At 47.2% G+C, this 19901-nt stretch overlaps 1 protein-coding gene across 7 annotated transcripts in view; it reads left to right on the top strand.

The window, feature by feature from the left end:
* The window catches only part of Pde10a (phosphodiesterase 10A), a 459546-nt gene that overhangs the window by 387757 nt on the left and 51888 nt on the right, over positions 1-19901 (top strand). For 6 of the 7 annotated variants that reach the window (XM_031351500.1, XM_031351507.1, XM_031351502.1 and 3 more), the window contains 3 exons: positions 1205-1233; positions 11295-11415; positions 12676-12725. In XM_031351500.1, the coding sequence (XP_031207360.1) occupies positions 1205-1233; positions 11295-11415; positions 12676-12725 (200 nt within the window). Of the gene's footprint in view, positions 1-1204; positions 1234-11294; positions 11416-12675; positions 12726-19901 lie in introns of those variants that run through there. The other variant, XM_031351505.1, reaches the window with a different exon arrangement.

Genomic DNA, 19901 nt, shown 5'->3' with positions numbered 1-19901 from the left:
TCCATGATGCTACTTCCATAAAGGAGGTTAAAAAGTGCCCGAGTTCTGTTAGATTCTTCAATCTTAGAGGAGCCTTGAGGCAGTACCTAAGCCATCACCCACACACAGTAGGCATACACTGGCAGAGTAGGGCAAGCAGTGTTGAAACTTAATTAACTGTTTATTCTCGAGATCTACAGTGTGCTCCGGACTAGACTTGGTCTCATAGCAGCAATGGATGGCAGGACACACTGGGATCCAGGGATGGGTTGATGTGGGTTGGGGGTAGGGGTGGGGTGCACTGAAAGAAAAGGGAGGCTAAGGCCTGTGTGAACTTGGGAGCTTGCATAGGGGCTGATTTTGACTGTGCCTACTGCTGCACAGATACAGGCTGGGGCAGGAGGAGTGTAAGTTGGAGGCGAGCCTATGCTGCACTGTGAAAACATATATCGAATTTAATGTGGTGCAGGTGTACTATACTTGTAGACAGACTTCGATGGCTGAAGATGATGCAGGACCCCAAAATAGAGATGCTTGCAAAGATGTAGCTTACTTAGAGAAGGATACAACATTGAAACAACATGCCAAGGATACAACATTGAAACAACATGCCCACTGGATCTAGAGAGATCGGCAGAGTTGCCACAGCTGACAAGCCACTCTAAGTCCTATGTCCTACACTGTGGATATGACACTGGCATTGTCTTATCTATAGCCAGAACCAGTAGCCTTTTCTTGGGCTCTCACTGAGACTAGCTGACAGCCGTCACTATCGCTTCAGCAATAAATGCTGGCCGTAGGGGCGGGTGCTGGTATGTGCTGCTTGTACTTGCCTTTGTAGGAAGGCCCTTACATGCCTGCTGGGACCTCTCCCCAGAGCACGTGCACTAAGGCGGAGGGGGGAGGGAGGGTCTGCATGGCAATTCCCCTCCTGCCTCTTTGTAACCCATTAGTGTCTATAGAGTTGAATGTGTCTGTGCGTGATCATGTGTCTATTTTAGAATCTTAAAAAATATAATCTGCACAAAGGCTTGCTGTGGTATTTAGTCTCCACAAATTTATTCTCTCAACATAGTATGTTTAACCTTTCCAGTCTTGAAAACCGAGACTCTCAGACTTCCTAAGAGGGAGCTTTGCAGAAGTGTGCCGAGAGCGAATGCGTGTGCTGTGTCTCACTGTGCCTTGCAGATGCTAACTGTTTCTCTCCTTGCTTCTCTACCCCCAGATGAACCATCTCCTAAGGAAGTCAGCAGGGTGAGTAAACTGAACACATCTCCTACAACACTGCCCCCCACCCCCAGGACTAGAGACGCGAAGTTCCTCCCTCTAAATTTCCCTATTAACTTATCGTCCAGGTGAGAAAAGTAGAGCAGGGTCTCTGTAACCTTTCCAGGGTGTCCCTAGGGCAGTCGGCACGAGATAGGCTGCACACGAAGGCCCCAGGGATGAGTACCAGGCTCCGGTGTGCCTGCACATCCCAGGTCTGTATGCACGCTGGGTTGTTAGAACCAGACCTGCAGAGAGAGGTTGGATTTACGGATTCTCCAGAGGAAACCCTTCATAGCATCCTCATGTGGAGGTGTCACCTAAACCCTTTAACTGCGGAGACCACTCTCAGCACAGACTGCTGTGCAGGATGCCTCAGCCCACCACTGATCTGGCTCCCATCTGAACGTTTCCTCTGAAGAGTCCTGGTTCTCAGCCCAGCCACCTTGATTGTAGAGGAGCCAAGGCAGATGGCTTCGAAGCAGGCAGGATAGTGCTTAGCACCCAGAGACATTCAATGCTGTTCCCACGTAAGAGTAAGACGGCTAAGGGTTTTAGCCATCATAGTGAGGAGGGCAGATGGACTGGGGGACATAGCTCAGCCAGTGAAGCGCCTCTGGTACTCAGATGTGGGAGGACCTGTGTTTGGATCCCAGCCCCTGTCTTAAAAGAAAAGGCAAGGGTGGCCATATGAACCTGTGACCCCTGGTGAGCCTGGATATTTGAGGGACACAGGATCGGCTACAGGCTTGTTACCAGCCACACTGAGACTTAGAAAGACCTTCTGAGCAGAACAGGGAGAGGCAGCATCAAGATGAGAAGAAATCTCAGCTCTCGGCTTCTGGACCGTGCCAGTCCATGGGCGTGTCCCAGGTTCGTGGGGGGATAGAACACTGTAGCCATGTGCTGTGTCCCACTCTCAGAAACCAGATGGTGTCAGAAATGGAGTCCATTTCTAAGTTTATATAAATACTGTTGATTTTTTTCCCTGAGTATCTATGAAAGGTTGTTGCTTGCTCCTGAAAAGCATGATGTCCATTGTGATCTCAGCAAATGCTTTGATTTTTTACTAAGCCAGCTTTGCACTGAGCTGGAAACTTTCCATTGTGTTGTTCTCCCTGGTGCTCCTTGGCTGATCAGCCCTTCCCTTTAGTTGTCTCATGACCCCCCGCTGCTCCTTGTCACTCTCTAGACAGCCCCCAGGGTCACTGCGTACCCTGAGAACTGTGAGTTCTGTAGCAAGCTGCCCTCTGTCCTGGTTGCTTCTGCTTTTGCTTACATTGGACCATCACAATTAAAGATGATGTTTCCCTTTCTACCTGTACTGTTAAGACCACTGATAATCATTCAATGATTCTTTCATTGTCCCGAGAAAGCAAAACTGATGCTTCCCTAAAATCTATTTTCTGTAGGTCCTTCCTCACACAAAGTCAGCTTTTGTCCCGGTTGTGCTGAGATACTACTCGTGTTGTGGTTGTGTGGGCGGACATTGACAAAACCTTTTAAATGTAGCCATGCATCTAGGGGCTCACTGTTTTTTTTTCCTTTTTAATGGACATTTACTTGCAAATAGCTGGCTAGTTTCCCCATACCTCTTCTGGCTGCTCCTGTCAGTGTCTTACAGACTGCCCTGACAGATGGGAGAGTGAAGGAAACTTCAGAGTTAAGTGACCGGAGGCCTTGAGGGGACAGGCTTAGAATGGTCCCCTTGGGAGTGTGACTACCAGAGTTTTCTTGGGTGGATAGGGCAGATTGCTTTGCCGGAGTCCAGATTCCATTCTCTGGCCTTCACTCTCACCCAGCCTGGTAAAGACAGTTGTGGAGAGCGGTAGAGCTGGAGAGGCATTCGCCTTGACAAGATGGCGCCTACATCCGCTGTCGACTCCTGGTAAACAACTGTTTGCGCATGTGCGTAGAGTGAAAAGGCGCCAAGTCACGTCCCATCCCGGGGCGTCACATGGGATGATGAGCAAACAGCCAATCATGGGCGGACACACCGCGCTGTGGTGTATATAAGCAGTGCCGATTAGTGGCTTGGGGTCTTCCTCTTCATGATGCAATAAATGCTTGCTGCAGAAGGATCCTAGTGTCTGCGTGTCTTCTTGCTGGCGAGACGACTGCGCGGGCTACAACAGACAGTGACTGTTGCTTTCGTTTAGTGTGTCTATATTCTGAGGGAGAGATGCTGCTCACTGTCAGCCCAATCATGGGGCTGCACCAGGCTGTCTTCATCATTAAACTGGGATCCTATGGCATCACTAAATTTAACCAGGATATTGTTATTTACTTAATGAGTCATTCTTTTGGGAAGAGGATATTAAGGAAGCCCTAAGTGGCCCTTTTCAGTTTAGCTTTGTTGATCTTGAAACATAGGATAGGCAAAGTTGTCTTTAGACTTAGGGATGCAGTCACCACAGTTAGCCAGACTCACCCCTGCTCGGCTCTCTCCTTGACTCCGGTGACTTGGTAAAGAAAGAGAAGGCCATACAATGACAACTTTAATATGGTAGTCAGCCCCCCCTTTTATATACATGAAATACCCATTATTACATTGTGGAGCTTTCTGAATGACCCTGCTTTTGATACCTCTGGTCACGCAGTTCAGTGTCACGCCATGCTATGCTATGCTGTGTGCCCACCCTCACTGTTCTATCAAGCGGTGTGATCTCCTGAGTGAGGCTACAGCAAGTGAGAGAGCACTGTCCCTTTCCACAGGGGTTAGGGAAGAACAGGGTTGCAGGTGGCAAGGAGATCCCAGGCACAGGAATAGTTGTTGGCAGGGTGGTAGACCAGGTTAGGTGACTGTCCCAGTGCAACAGGTATGCCCGGTGACCATATAATATGAAGGTTCCAGTGGGCTGAAAACAGCAGCATGTTCTCTCATTCTCTACCAAGTAGAGTACCAAGAATATAATCAAGGAGCTGGACAGATGGCTCAGTGATTAAGAGCACTGACTGCTCTTCCAGAGGTCATGAGTTTAATTCCCAACAACCACATGGTGGCTCACAACCATCTGTAATGGGATCTGATGTCCTCTCCCGGTGTGTCTGAAGAGAATGACAGTATACTCATATGCATAAAAATAAATAATTATTTTTTTTTAAAAAAGTTTTGTTGACTTCATAGTATTCAAATGGTTAGGTTTCCAGATGAAGACACAAGAGTTGGGTGTTCTGCTAAAGCCCTGATCTGAGAGCAGCCTGAGTTTTACACAGAAGCAAGTGTCCCGAGAGGCTGAGCTTCTTATCTTTCAGGAATAGTTTTTGACTTCATAAAAAGAATTTTCCCCTTGCGATTCAAGTCCTTCGCATCTCTTTGCTTACTTGCGGGTGTTTCTTCTTCTTTGAAGTTTAATCTCTTTATTGTTGGGGAGTATAGACCTGAAGCTGGGCAGTGGAGCAGCAGGGGTGGCAAACACAGCCTACTCCTTGCTGAGGTTGCTCCTGCAAGTACCCCATCTCCCAGGAAGTCAGGGTGCTCCCTGTAGAAGGTCTTCCTTTTCAAGGATCACATGATGAGCTGCCCAAGGGGAGTCCACAGGAAAGGACACCTTCTGATCCCCTGTAACTGGACTTAAGAAGATGGTTGTGAACCACCATGTGGTGTGGATAATTGAACCCAGGTCCTCAGGAAGAGCAGAAAGTGCTCTTCACTGCTGATCTGTCTCTCAAGCCCCTTTGGAGAGGTTTTTCTCATGGGTTGGCAGAAAACCTAATTATAAACAAAGCAGAGGAAGCAGGAAGGTGGGAGTCAAGATGCAGGGCTTCCCTGTGAATGAGTAGAAAATGGGGTTTTCTGTCTAGGTGGCTATACACTGACATAGGCTACCCTCAGTGTCCCCAAGAAACAGTGCCAGCCCCCTTTCAAGGTAAAGTTCTATTAGTATTGGATTCCATAAAAATGCAAGCGTAAGTTAATATGGCTGATTTTACAACAGGGCTCAGTCAATTCCAAAGCCAAGCATTGAACATGGCACTGTTTTCAAGGGTGACAGCGAGCACACAGGCAGCTGGCCTCGGGAGGAAGGGGAGGACCCAGAGTAACTCTGCCTCCTCCAGCTGACAGCCACAGCCGGCAGATATGACCAAGGGTGGAAGTAAGCAAGTATAAGAAAGCAGGTGTGTGCAATCCCAGCACACGAGAGAGAGAGAAGCAGGAGGCCAGCCTCTACTACATAGAAAGTTTGAGGCCAGGCTGGACCACCTTAGAGGTGATCTCAAGGTAACCAGAAGGAAACAACAACAGCAGCAACAGAAAAACCAAACAACAGAAAACAAAGTGAGGGCATGTGGAGAGTGGAAAAGCCGATCCTTTTAAACGTAAGTACTCAAATAGCGATCACTTACAAAACCTATACCCTGGAGGGTTTATGAGTGTAAATACATACACATCATCAGGCATACTGTGTGTGTGTGCATGTGAATGCGTTTATGTGAGTTTGTTTGTGTATACATGTGAGTATGTTTCTGTGAATGTGTTTACATGTGTGTATACATGTATGTTTATGTGAATGTGAGTATATGTATGTAGATGTGTTTATGTGAATGTGTGTGTGCCTATGTGTGTGTCTGCATCTGGATTTTCAGGTGTATATATGTTCCTGTGCCTCTGTGCCTCTACCTCTCTCCCTCCTTCTCCCCCCACCATGTGTGTGTGTGTGTGTGTGTGTGTGTGTGAGAGAGAGAGAGAGAGAGAGAGAGAGAGAGAGAGAGAGAGAGAGAGAGAGAGAAGTATTAGCTATGTGGTGGCTTTATATGATTCAAGATAATACTTAATACTGTGGAAGGCCAGCAGAGAACCATCACTTTGATAATGAACAGATCCAGAAGACTCAGAAACTGTATTAGTAATGTTCCCTATTGTTGTGACAAAGTACCCAGGATAGACAGCTTGAGAGAGGAAGGGCTTGTTTGGCTCACAATTTGGAGGATGATGACAGTCCGTCCTGGTGGGAAAGCTGTTGCAGCCGAGTGAATCCGCCGTCTCCCTGACAGCAGGTGAGATCGAGGAGCAGAGATCGACGTGGGCACTTAGCTCACTTTCATCTTTCAGTGCTGTCTAGCCTTCCAGCCCATGAAGCGTGGTGGTCTACATGTAGGGTAGGCTGTCCCACCTCAACCAATCCAGTCTAGAAACTCCGTCTCAGACATGGTACCCAGAAAGCTTGTATTCTGGGTGCTTTCTGGATCCTGCTAAGTTGATGGCATTAACCAATGCAACATCCAAAGAACATGTAAGAGATGCCAGGCCCCAGACAGGTAAAAGAAAATGGGAACATTCTTAACTTTGAAAATCCAATGGCCCAGTGAGTGTTTGTCTTCCGGAAAGTCACTGCACCCTAGTGAGGAAGAGCCCTTGGGATGCCTGCCAGGGAAGCCAGGCTTCTCCTTATCAAACTTGTGGCCTGAAGTTGCTTCAGGCACTGGAACTTGTGAATATATGAAAGAACCTTCCTTTCCCAGGCTGTGGGTGATAGTGTTTCAGCCTTTAACTGCTGGCTATTCAGGTAACCACAGGAACTGTGGAAGCCTCCAAGGAGCTCAGCTCTGGCTGAGTGGCATCCTGAGTGGATTCAATATAAAACAATCACCAGGGCAAGTCAGTGCGTCCTTGTGCAACCTGGGCACAGTTCTCAGTGTTACTGGATCTGCTTCAGGCAAAGCCCACCGTATCAGCTGCAGATTGAACACAGGGACCATTTGTCTATGAAGAGTTGTTTCTGACTGCATGCTGATGGTGCTACGTAAAAGACAGGCACGTCTGATGGCAGTCAGTGGGAGCCATTTACTCTGAAGCTCATGACGAAGCCACACAATAGCAAGTTCTAAAGACAGGAGCTGAACATCCCTTTTTCACCGGATTTCAAACTGCTAACCTGCTTTACCCCACCATTCTCAGCAGCCATAAAGCCACCCCAGGGTACAGATATTTCAAGATATTACGACAGAAGTATTGTTTGAAGCCCAGATGCACAGTGTTTCTGGTCCTCTGAAAGCCCAGGCAGTGTGAACATTGCTATCCAACACACATCTTTATTGTGAAGAAAGAAATATAGAAAATACCTACAAACAGCGTGCCTCAGTGAATCCAGCTGGCCTTCCACTGCAGATTCTCATTAAGGTGTTTGATTTATTTGTCAAAGACACGGGCTGCTTGCTCATGTTTTCTTGTTATTTCCCCCAACAAGAGCACACTGCTGAGAACTTGAGTCACCAGGGACTGACATCCTGAAGCCTGTATGCTGGTTTCTAGCAGTGATGTAAGCACCAGAATTGTGTGCTGTATCATTGATGACTCTTTAACTATTGTATGCTTCTCCTTTGCCTGAATTATTATCTGAGTAGCCCTTTGCATCCCGTTGGTCTTTTTGCTCCAAGTTAAATTTAGTTCATACTCTTTAACAAACCCTTGAGTTCAGTATTCTTCATTTTAGTGTTTCCATTTGGCTTGCATAGAGTTGATGGCACTACCTCTTCAGAAGCATAGCCCATTTGTTTGTAGAATCCTGCCTGATTCCCCAGCTCAGTGTGAATCCTTTGGGCCGTGTCTGAGGGGAGGCTGGTCTCTCCCCTGAGCTGGTGGCCTGTGTGCTTTCCTTCCATGGTGTCTTACATCTCCTCTAGCTTTCTCCAAACCAGCAATTCTGCTCTCAGGAACAGGCCTTGCTCCCTTCATGGGGGCGGGGGGGGGGGCAGGGTTCCTTAGAGTCACTTTCTAGGACTCATAGGGCAGCTACCCTTTCTGCCAGACCTCTAGGGTGAGCCTCCTGTGAGCCTGTCAGTAGCTATTCTTACCCGTTTTCTGAGGCACTGCTGAAGGTGGATTCCTGGGTCTTGCAGATGTTCGGCGAGTCCTCACCACTGAGCAGCCAGCCAGCCATTCCTTGTCTGCCACTGAGAGTTTAAAATGAACGGTTGCTGGAAGCCAGCCCCACCACTCCACACTATCGGTGTGCCTCCCTCAGCCTCAGCCTCAGCCTCTGCCTCTGAGGCTCGTGAACTTCATTGGTCATTCCCTGCCAATGCTCGGCTGTAGAGTAGTTAGGATCCTCCAGCTTGTGGTGTCTGTGTGACAAAAAAAAAAAAGTCTTTATTTATAGCTTTGCTTACTTTAAAATGCCTCAATTGAGCTGGAGAGACAGCTCAGCTTGTAAAGTGCTCACTCTGCAGGCTGAGGATGCCAGCTTAGTCTTCAGGATCCACAGTGTAGACAAGTGCCAGACAGCCTGAGACACCACAGCGAGGAGGCACCACAGCGAGTAGACACCACAGTGACCGCTTAGTGACGGTCGAGGACACAGTGAGATTTCATAGGAGACACCATGACATCCCGCAGATAGGGCTGGACACACTTTGCTTTCTGTTTTCTGGCACCTGTTGCGAGGTGCTGTCTTTAGTGGAGTTATCCTTGATGACGATTGTTCTATAGCAAGATCAGTGTGAACTGGAACTGAAGAGGAGTGAGTTGGGGAAGCCATGCAGTGCCTGGTTTCCTTGGCTCTTGATCACAAGCTATCTTAAAGGACAGCTACCACTTGATAGTCACATGAACTTTATGAAGTGTTGGAAGTTCTGAAAGTGGTTACAGCTCTCTCTCCCTCCCTCTCTCTCTCTCTCTCTCTCTTTCTCTCTCTCTCTCTCTCTCTCTCTCTCTCTCTCTCTCTCTCTCTGTGTGTGTGTGTGAAGCTTCTGGGCGCTGACCTTATTGGGAACAGACTGTTGGTAAAGGATTATTGCCAGACTATGAGAAAGGACTTAATGTGGAGACATTTGTGACAGATCTCAGCTACTCATGTGTCTACTTGCTGAATCTTGCTGACTGTGTGTGCTCACATAAGAGAAACACCCAAAAGCCAGAGATTCAGCTCAATGGTAGAGCACTTGTCTAGCAAACATGAAGTTCTCAAAATTTACACCCCCACAAATCCCCCCCCCACCACCAAATAAACCCCACACATCTAGCATAGCTTTTGGCATGGTCATTCTCTCTCTGTTCACCTTTCCTGCTGGTCAGTGTGAGTCTCAGATAAGCATGTTCCCAGGACTTAGGGACACTTCAGAGTGAGTAGAGATTCGGTTGGCAGTAGAGAAGAGTGATTGCAGCTGTCTAACATTCTATGGAGCTCTCTCTTCAGAACAGTTTACAAAGGCGCCTTCTCAGGCTGTAACCTGCACAGTGCTGTTCTGCCGGCTCCAGGATTTGAACTGCCTGTGAGTCTATTCTGTCACCACACTGGTGCCTTTGTGAGATGGGAGTCTGGAAGAGTCTCAAGCTTGAAAACAGCTGGGGAGTAATAGAAGCCTGTTTCTGAGACCAAATCCAGCAGTAAATCATAACAGACACAACCCAGTGGCTGTGTCAGGGGAGAGGTCATGTCCAGTGGTCCTGCAGCTTTGCTAACTTCTTCACCAACAGTTATTGAGGTGGGAAGCTACAGGCTTGTGGAGTAGGAGGGAGAAAGTCTGCTTTATATATTTGTTCATTGTACATCAAGGTCCGCGCTCCCCTGGGCCTGGCCTCTCCCATTCTTGATTTTAAAGTCTCAAGCCTCTGAACTGGCTTCCCCCAAGATTTCATTGACGAATCTGCTGTAATGATCGCATCGGGTTTCTGCCCACGCTCCCAGAATTTTATAGTTAGAGACCCAAAAGCATGCCAGAGGGCTGCCCTGTTGATAGGGCAGGGACACCCGATCATCTGGGCAGGACTTCAGCTCTCTGTGGATAGGACCATTCTGGTTGCAGCTTTGATTTTGCCTGTTGTACGGATACCACTCTCCTTATTTCTAGGCAGTAAATGCTGGCACTTGAACCCCTGTCATCCTGAGGTTTAGGTTGTAAGTGACATCGGAGAATGATGTCAAATGGCAGCAATATTCATGCTTGTTCTGGACTCCAAGCACTCCAAGCGTGGGCTCTCCTCGTGGCCAGATTCTCAGGGACAGCTTTAAGCTATGGCTTGGGGTGACAACCCAGTGTCTAGAGTGGCTGACTGTGGCTCACTAGTCCCGCTGTCTCTGACCTATAATTAGGAAAGTGCTAGTGTTTACTAAGTACCATGTAGCCCAAGTGGTCCATGTAGGGGCTCCCTGTGACCTCTGCTCTGCCTCCTTCCATTAGAGTGTGAGCATCAGAGGGCCATTCCCTAGAGTGGGATGAGTGACTGGTGGAGTCCCTGGCTCCCTCTACAGACAGGTTTTACACATGACAGTTGTACCAAAAGGAGCAGATCTTTAGAATGAGAGATGTCTGGGTGTCCCAGAAACAAAGAGGCATCAAAGCCAAGACCCCGGGTGCACAGGGACATAACAGACAGTGTGCCTGGTGAACAGTAGCAGTGTTCTCTGGAGGAGGCTGGTCGGCTTTCTCAGTGCAATGGGAAGTCTGGGAAAGGTTTTCAGCTGAGGAGTAAGCGAATTTTGTTTTATTTTTAGCATACAGTGCTTGCTACTTGGAAAATAGGGTCTGTAAGGCAAGCATGGGGCAGGGAGATGAGTGAGAGGCTTTGACATCTGTTCTTTAGAGAGGGGACAGTGTGAGCTGACTGGAGCAGGGTCAGATGAGCAACCTGGGCACCCTTCTCGCTGGTATGACAGGGACTCCTGTGTGTGTGCTTTCGGGGACTGCGGCTTCACAGCGCACCACTCACCTGCTATGCAGGGACCTGAGCTCGTGGCTCATATTTCACCCAGCATCCTCTCTGAGGGTTTTCCCATCGAGCTATCACCTTTTCCCCAGGCAACCTTTGAACTCTTTTTTTTTTTTTTTAACCAGGAGAGCTGTCATTGTGTATGAAAGTTGTAATCTATAACATTTGCTATTTCTATATAAATAAGTTGATACAGATGCACTTTAAGGATAACCCTAGATGAAGGGGATCACAGACAGTTCAGTTTCCAGCCTCCCCATTTTACAAGTGGATTCTAATGCTTGCACACGCTCTGGCAGCAGTCCACAGCCTGACGTCATAGAAACAGCATTCTCTGCAGACTAAGGGGTTTTATTTGTACATTAACTATGCCTGACTTGTGTTGTCTCTGTGTTTAAAGTACCAGGATACGAATATGCAGGGAGTCGTGTACGAGCTGAACAGCTACATAGAGCAGCGCCTGGACACGGGCGGGGACAACCACCTGCTCCTCTACGAGCTAAGCAGCATCATCAGGATAGGTAAGGCAGTGCCTGAGCTCATTCTCCAGTCAGATCACTTTGTAAAAAAGTGACAAGAGGCCTCTGTCACCTGGGGAATGGAACTCTTCATCACCTTCTGGTTGCTGGGCTCAGTATGAAGTGGGAGCATTTGAGTAGGAAGCTATCCAAATAAATAAACCCCCAATTTCCCAAATTACCTGAGATCAAATGAGCACTTGCATGCCAGCTGTAAGTGGTGTCCAACCAGGGGCTGGCACCCACTTTTCTCTATAGTGAATTAAGTAGCGTCTTCAAAAGGAAGATGTTAGGTTATTAGATTAACATTTTAAGTTATTCTTTGAGGAATTTAGTACAGTGTATTTTGGACAAGCTTATTCCCCTCTTCCAGCTCCTCCCCAGTCTCCCTATCCACCCAGTTTAGTGTCCTGGCTTCTCTTAGATGCTGTTAGTTTTGAACTTACCAGTATAGACAGCATTTCTATGTAGTCTGCCAAATAGCTTGTGTTGTAGACAGGATGGGAGGAGATGGAACATCCCTCAGACATGGAGCTTGGACTTGTCAGCGACATGGAGAGTACAAACACCCCCAACAGCTGCACATCACTGTCTGTTAAGACTTCTCCTGTGCCAAGCGCTCTGCATGCTACCGCGTGCCTGACTACTTGCCACCGTCACCATGAGCTTGCCACCTCGCTGTTTTGTTGATAAAGAGATTACGGACAAACCAGGCTAGATACCCACCCCAAATACACACAGATCCATGTGAGAGACAGGGAATTTAAATTTGGACAACACCCCCGCCCCTGCCCAGGACTTACAGTGTTTGTTGTGATAATTGCCCTGGGATGATCTGGAAGAGACACACATGTAAGCTAAAATCTGTTCACTACAGTGTTATGTGTATATTTATGCAATGGATTTTTTTTTTGGTGGGTGCTCACTTAATTGTTCAGTATTCTTGTGGGTTTTTTTCTTACACACTCAAACATTAAATGTGGTGCCCCTCTGCCATTGTGAGGACTGCAGGCCCAACAGATGCCTCTGTATGAGGTGTGCAGCCTCCCATGTGCATTGGAGGATGCCGTGCAAATATTTGCAGACCGGGAACCTTCTGATTATGCTGTTGAGCAAAGCCACACATTATACTGTTCTGTTTATGGGTATCAGTTATGTTAACCAATCCACGCAAAGGCTGGTGCCCAAGTCTCGCTGTAGAATCTGTGATGTTATATTCTTCCATTGAGATTAGTTTCTTCCTTCTTTTTATTGCTTTGGCAGCCACAAAAGCCGACGGATTTGCACTGTACTTCCTTGGAGAGTGCAATAATGTAAGTATCTATATATAGACTCTGGTGCTCTAGAAAAGAAAGTCTCGCAAGTGCTCTAAGAATCGACTGTGCTGCAAACAGCGGGCGGGGTCATAACGAGTACCCAAAGACCTGCTCGTACTTGGGCTGTACCTACAACTACTGCTTGCCAGGAACGGCCCAGTGGCACACCCACAGGCCTACCATGCAATTGATTGTGTATCTTTGCTTTGGTTTATAGCGTCCTGTTCTGTGTGTGGTATTTCTAGAATGTGCGTTTCTTATAAAAGTTAGTTCAGCCCTGTGATGCCACAGAAGGGAGCCTGTGTCCTTTCTTGCACTTCATCTGCCTCAGAGTGGATAAGAACAAAAGGGTAGCATTGTGTGATTTTTCTCTGAGGGTCTGCAAGGTGAGTCTGTTAAGAGCTCTGGGGTGGGGCTGTTAAGCCTGGGTCAGGGTTTCTGCTTCTATGGGTCTCCCTGGATTCCTGGTTGAGTACATGTGATACTGCCCATGGTCACATACAGCACACACACACACACACACACACACACACACACGCACACATGCACGTAGGCGCATCTCGGCATCTTCAGTGCTGGTGTCTGGCTTGCTATACCATCACAGTAATCTTAATACTTTTACTATAACAAAGTTCATTCATGAGCTCACGTGGCACACAGACCACTTCTAAGAATTAGGCAACACCATGGTGAATTGTGGTGTGGATTTGCGGTATGATTCCCATGTTCTTGAGTAACTAGCCATGTAGTGTTGATGTTATAGAGCATGTGAACAGAGAAGGCTCTGAGACCTATCTGTAAGGCACTCTCCCTGAAAAAGCACAACAATGCCAAGAGAAGTAGCTGCATACAAATCTTGGTTGGCTGACTTACCTCATAGCAAGTCAATGGCTGCCTACAACCTTTGTTTGCCTATGCGATATACCAGCTTACCAAGGTCTTTCTCCCTGACATCAGAGTTCATGTAGGGTAAGGACCTTTGCCATCCCCAGAACCTCCCTTGGTGCCCTTCAAAGGAGCAGCCAGATAAGAATGTCTATCAAAGTACATTATACAGACCTCCTTCAATGTCGAAAGCTCGAAACTGTACCACAGATTGTGGCATTTAAGATGGGTAATCCAAAAAAGCTGTAGTTTTTTCTGCTTTGTTTCTAAAAGTGGCGGGGATAGTCTTTAATTTAAAATTGCTTTTAACTAACATACAGAGTAAGCCTGTCAGTGAGGTGTGCCACAGGAACCCGAGTCAAGGGGGCTGTGTCCACACCCAGAAACATTCACCACATGTTTATAGCGAGTATAATCCCTTCATGTAGCTTTCCATGACGTGTCACGCTGTTCCATGGCACCCCACTCCTGGTCTTGTGTACTCTAGCCCACTGGGCAGACCAGCCTCCACTCCACATACACACACACTCTCCCAGCTTCTGATAAACATCATCCTATCGAAGCTTCTAGAGGATCCAAGTTTTCAGATCCCTTACGAGCCATGCAGCACCCATCTTTCCACACTTGCTCACATAAGGATTCCTGGCAGAAAATGATTAGAACACCGTCCGTCTGCTTCTGCACTTGGCTTGTGTGTGTGATCACAGAGTGCTCTCGGGGCCCACACCTTATCACTCCCCTGGGATGGCCTTCATCATAAGGCTACCTGTGCAGCTCTGTAGTGTCTAGGATGGCTTCTGCAGAGATCAGGCACACAGGCGACTCAAGTGGGGATTCAGTGGGGTCTCCTCTCTGCTAAAAATTCAGTCCTGAAATGGGTTGCCAGCCCATTTACCCAAACAATGTGATGGGGTGGACTTTGAACTGCTGCTGATGCAAAGAGGACAGGAGAGCTGTGTTACAGGGACCCCCGAGGCTCCATGGCCAACAAGCAAGTCACGGGGAGGCTGACTTAACTGGAGTTAGATTCCCAAACTCCTCTGTTCGGCCACGTGGTTGTTACTGACTTTATGATTAGCCTACTTAGAGACGACTTGGAAAAGCTCTTCCTAGTGTGTGCAGCTTTTCTACACATTATTCTGAATCTCTTTTCTGTCAGTCATACTAAGAGCTGGTATCAGACCCTCTCCATCTCTGGTTGGGCAGGCTCTCACACACAGGATTCTCTTGAGCTGGGTTTTCACACCTCCTCTCCCTCCCTCACCATAGAGGCTTACGTTGAGTGTGGCTTGGCCAGTCTGCGAGCTTCAGGATGTGTGACCAGAGTATAGCCTTCTCTCATCTGAAACTCAGTTTTCCCCGATTCTTGCTTTAACCTTGAATCTTGTGTTCGCTTTGCCCCCATCCTGGAGTCTGTGAGGTTTGTGATCATGTGCTCGCCTGATGTTTTCCTGGAATAAACGTTTCTGGAAACTCTTATCTGCTTGGCAGGAGTCTTCAGGGGCACAAGGAGTGTGCCTCCTGAGTTCCCGGTGCCTTCCAGGTAGGGGTTGTTCCCTTTACCCAGGGGCCTTGTCCTTAGGGAATGACCTTGCTCTGAACTCCAGGTACTCCCTTTCCTGCCATCGCTCCTTGACCTTAGCCTTCCCCTGGAGACTTCCACTTGAGGCTCTTCCTGAAGCTCGCCTCAGGGAGACTTAACTGATTCTCCCCAGTGTTGTTTGTCTCAATGTGCCTCATTTTACCTACTCCCTTCTGTGACACAGTTGCTCTACAGTAAGCTCAGGCAGATCAATTTCTGACTCTTAAAGTCAAGAGAAGGGGCTGGTGCTTTTCCTGTTCTTTCATCCCCCTGTGGTGGGTTTTGTCGCTAGATGAGGTTAAGTTCACCTTTGACTTCTTCCAGTTTTACTCCTCTGTGCTCGTGACCGTCTGTCTTCTTTCTGAATTGTTTCTTGCTCGTTTGTTCACAGCTCCTCTCCAGCACGGACTTACCTGCTCACGTGTTTTGTGTGCCTCCCCCACCCCTTCTTTTACGTATAGTATTAGGCTTCTGTGCTCTGTGCCTGGGGTTGAAGCTCCTTTCTCGTTCCTACTCTCCAGTGAGAGCTAAGAAATGTTCCTGCTGGGCCACTTCACTGCACCATCCTGTGAGATCCGAGAGGTGGACAGAACGTCAAACTCCCTACTGCATTTGCAGGACAGGTCAGGCACCCTGCATCACTGCAGGAGAGGGCGGGAGCCCTGTGTTATCCCAGGAGAGCTGCTTTATTTAACTTTTTCTTGGGAGGAGCACAGATATCAGCTTTATTGGTACCCAAGAAAAAGGCAGCTTTGAGGTTTCTTTTACCTCTCAGAAGTTCTTATAATCTCAGCCCAGTGATGCATTTATCTATCTTTCTATCTATCTATCTATCCATCCATCCATCCATCCATCCATCCATCCATCCATCCATCCATCTATCTATCTATTGGCTCACGAACACCTGTAATTCCAGCCCCAGAGGATCCAAAACCTTCCTGGCCTCTACAGGCACACATGCACATGCATGTGCATGCACACACACACATATGCTAAATGAAAAAAAAAAAGAAAATAATACAATACATTTCTCTAGCTTCTACAAATGATTAGAACATTTCTGAGAGTGTAATTCTTCTGTCTGATCCATCTCAGAACAGAGGCTCATGTTTCTGAAAGGCCATGGGCCCCACTGCAGCGGATCTTGCCTTTTGGGGAAGTCACACTGTTACTACTGCATGTGCTCACACATCCTGTTGGTTCATGAGAGGTGGATCCACTGCACTTGAGGAGAGTGTTTTGTTGGGTTTTGTTAATTTCAGAAATGACACCTTGGTTTAAGAATTTCATATTTCGTACATGCATATAATTTCATACATTCGTATAATCTACTCCCGTCTTTCCCTCCAGTTTATCTTCCACCTTCTCAGTACCATCCCCTCCCAACTGGGCGTACTTTTTACTTAAACCTACCAGATCTGCTTACTGTATGCATCTGACAATACACTGGAGCCAGGTAGAGTCTCCATCTCCCAATAGCTATCAGCTGCTAGTGGATCCTCAGCAGGTGGACAGGATCCCGTGAACCCCCTCCCCCATGCACGCTTGCATTTTTGCTACAGGTCTTGTGCACCCAGTGATAGTTACAATTTCTTTGTGTGCGCAAGGCATTGTCATGTCCAGCAAACAATGTTGGGCTGTTGATTTCCTTTCCCTCCAGCTTTGACAGTCTTTCTGCCTCCCCATTCCCTACTTTCCCAATAGTCTCTAAGGCTCAGGGGTAGGGAATATGATATGGCTGTCTCATTTAGAGCAGAGAGTTCTACAGTTTCTTATTTTCAGCATATCAGCAAGTTGTGGGCCTCTGTTTTAGTTGTCCCCCACTATAAAAAGAAACTTACTTGATGAGGGTTGATAGATATACCAATCTTGAGGTTTAAAGATAAGCACCAAGGAAGGATATCACTCTGTCCTATTTAGCAGAATGATAGCATTAGGTGTCCCCTAGGACCTATGACTTGGCCACTCTTAGGTGTTTGTTTGTTTGTTTGTTTGTTTGTTTTGACCAAGTAACAATCACAGGCATGAGTTCTTCTTGTGGAATTCGTGTGTCAGATCCAATCAGAAAGTGGTTGGCTAACTCCCATTTATGCTGCTATCTCACCAGTGAGCATGTGTTACCAGGGCTATTGTTAGTGTAGCTCCCAGGGTTTACGCTTAGGTAAGACTGTTGGTTCTTTTCCTCTCCTGGTAGAATGCATGGCATCTTCTAGCACTGTGAAAGCTAGCCAGTGGGGATGAGGCTTCTACGGTAAGAGCAGCGTGTACCTAGGACTGAAGTATGTGGTGTTTTTTTTTTTTTTCAGCAGTAGGGCCTTCCAGTTCCAGGGGATAACCAAGGCAGCAGCAAGAGCCTGTGATGTTTGGGAATCTGGTATCTCACTGGCCAACAATTCCAAAAGAGCTAACCCATTTCTGGCCCGGAGCCTTTCATTTGAATCACTGTATGTAACCTTTCACATAAACAGGCTCAAGGACAGAAACCGTTGGGTCATCTCACTAGATAAAGAAGAAACTTTGACAAAACTCAACATCCCTTCATGGTAAACAGGCTTGGAGAGACTAGAGATATGAGAGACATCCCTCAACCCAATAAAGGCGGCATGTAACAAACCGCAGCCATAATCGTGCCAAATGGGGAAAATCCTCAGAGCATCCCCTCTTAACCCAGGAACAAAAGAACGCGCATTCTTTCCTTCTCTGTTCAGTGGAGTACTTAAAAGTCTTAGCTAGAGCCACAAGACAGAGGAAGGAGATAAAGTGGATACACACAGCAAAGGGAGAAGCCAGATATCTTTATTTTCAGATGATAGGATTCTGTACATAAAAGACCCTAAAGACTCCACCAGAAAACTTGTACATCTCGTAACACTCTAAGTAGAGTAGCTGGATACAAAATTAACACACAGAAATCAGAGGCTTCTGCATATGCGTTTGACAAACAGACCAAGAAAGAAATCCAGGAGACAACACCTCTCACAAGGGCCTCGGAAAATATCTTGGGGCAACTCTAACTAAGCAAGTGAAAGCCTCAATGATAAAAACAAAACAAAACAAAAACCTTTAAGGCATTGAAGAAAGAAATGGAAGAAGACTTCAGACGGTGGAAAGACCTCCTGTGCTTGTGGGTCGGTAGGAATAATACAGTGACAATGGCCATCCTACCAAAAGCCATCTGCAAATTCACTGCAGTTCTCATCAGAATGCTAACACAGTTCTTCACAGAACTGGAAAGGACAGTTGTCAGATTCCTGTAGAAACACAAAAGGCCCAACGGGCCAAAAATGACCCTAACTAATAAGAGAACTGCCAGAGGTCTTGTCTTCCCAGATGTCAAGTTTTACTGCACATGTGTAAGAATGGCAGCAGCATTCAGTTGGTGAGGGAAAGAATTCTTATTTAGAAGAAGTAGTCTACAGTGACAAACATTGAAACTGTGGTAACATTTATTCAGTTGGTATTCTATGCATTACAATTGTAAGAGGGAGCCACCTGCTCCTTCCCCCAACAGAAGACAGTTGAGGACCCATAGGCAGATCCGTAAACTCTTAAAACTGTCTGATCTTTGTCAGCAAGTGGTGGTGGATGGTCAGACTGTATGGCTGGATGAATAAGAGTGAAGCAGGATCTTTATCTCTCACTCTGCATACAAACCAACTCCAAATTCTGGAGCACTGACTTCAGAGGACAGCATACCCTGCCTCTGCAGAAGAGAAGGTGGTGGTGGCGGTGGGGGGGGGCTTCTTAAACTCACCAGGGCCTGCTCTGTAGCCCAGGCTGGTGGAGCTGGACCTGACCCAGCTCCTGCTCCTCAGCCTCCTACGTGCTGGAATTAGAGGGATGCATCACTGCGCCAAGGACAGGGTCTTTCTAAAACAAACTTCAGAACCCAAATTACCTGTTTCATTTACAGAGTTATAACAAAGCTTCTAAAACAGATGACTACAGAGGCTTTAGTGGATCAGCCAATGCCAGGGGTTAAAAGAGGTGGGATGAGTCACAAAACACTGCTCTTAAAAAGTTTTACTCTCCATGTTCATAAATGGGCCAATAGAGATGAGTTACTCCCTAAAATGAACAAAACTGAGAAACCCAATTTGTGAGTGTAATTTGGTTCTGCTAACCAAGGTTAGAGTCCGTGCACTTTAAGTAGAAGTTAAGGAGAAGACAGAAGCCAACAAGAACAAGAACAGAAGCTAAAGCATACCATGTGACTGTGGAATCATTATGTCTTGCATAACCACACTAAGCCACTGGGACAGCAGAGTCAGCTGTTACTATGAGAAGTAACCTCAAAGCACCTGTTGGACCTGGTAAAGCAAGAGGCTAACAGAAGCAGCGTATTCTCAGGAAGAGCGCAGAGGGCAGGCGCTGTAGCTGGCCAGCACAGGTCACGCCAGGAGAAAGTGGTGTGCTAGGGAAAGGACAGTGAAGCTGGTCTTCTACACATTGCAATTTGTAAGAGGGAGCTCTCTGCCCCTCCCCCTCCACCCCAAACAGAAATACAGTGGCTTTTTCAGTTGACAACAGAAGCAGCTTAATGAGGTGAGTGACGTCACACAGTCTTCTGTACAAAGAGCAGCCCAGTTCCTCCCACCCAAGGGCAGGTCTCTGGCAAGGAGAGAGCTTTTTACCTCGAGTTATTTGATTATTATTATTTCTCCTCCTCCTCCTCCTCCTCGTTCTCCTCCTCCTCCTCCTCCTCC

Source organism: Mastomys coucha, unplaced genomic scaffold (genome assembly GCF_008632895.1).
Source record: "Mastomys coucha isolate ucsf_1 unplaced genomic scaffold, UCSF_Mcou_1 pScaffold5, whole genome shotgun sequence".
NCBI classification, from domain to species: domain Eukaryota; kingdom Metazoa; phylum Chordata; class Mammalia; order Rodentia; family Muridae; genus Mastomys; species Mastomys coucha.
This window is presented reverse-complemented; position numbering and strand designations above follow the sequence as displayed.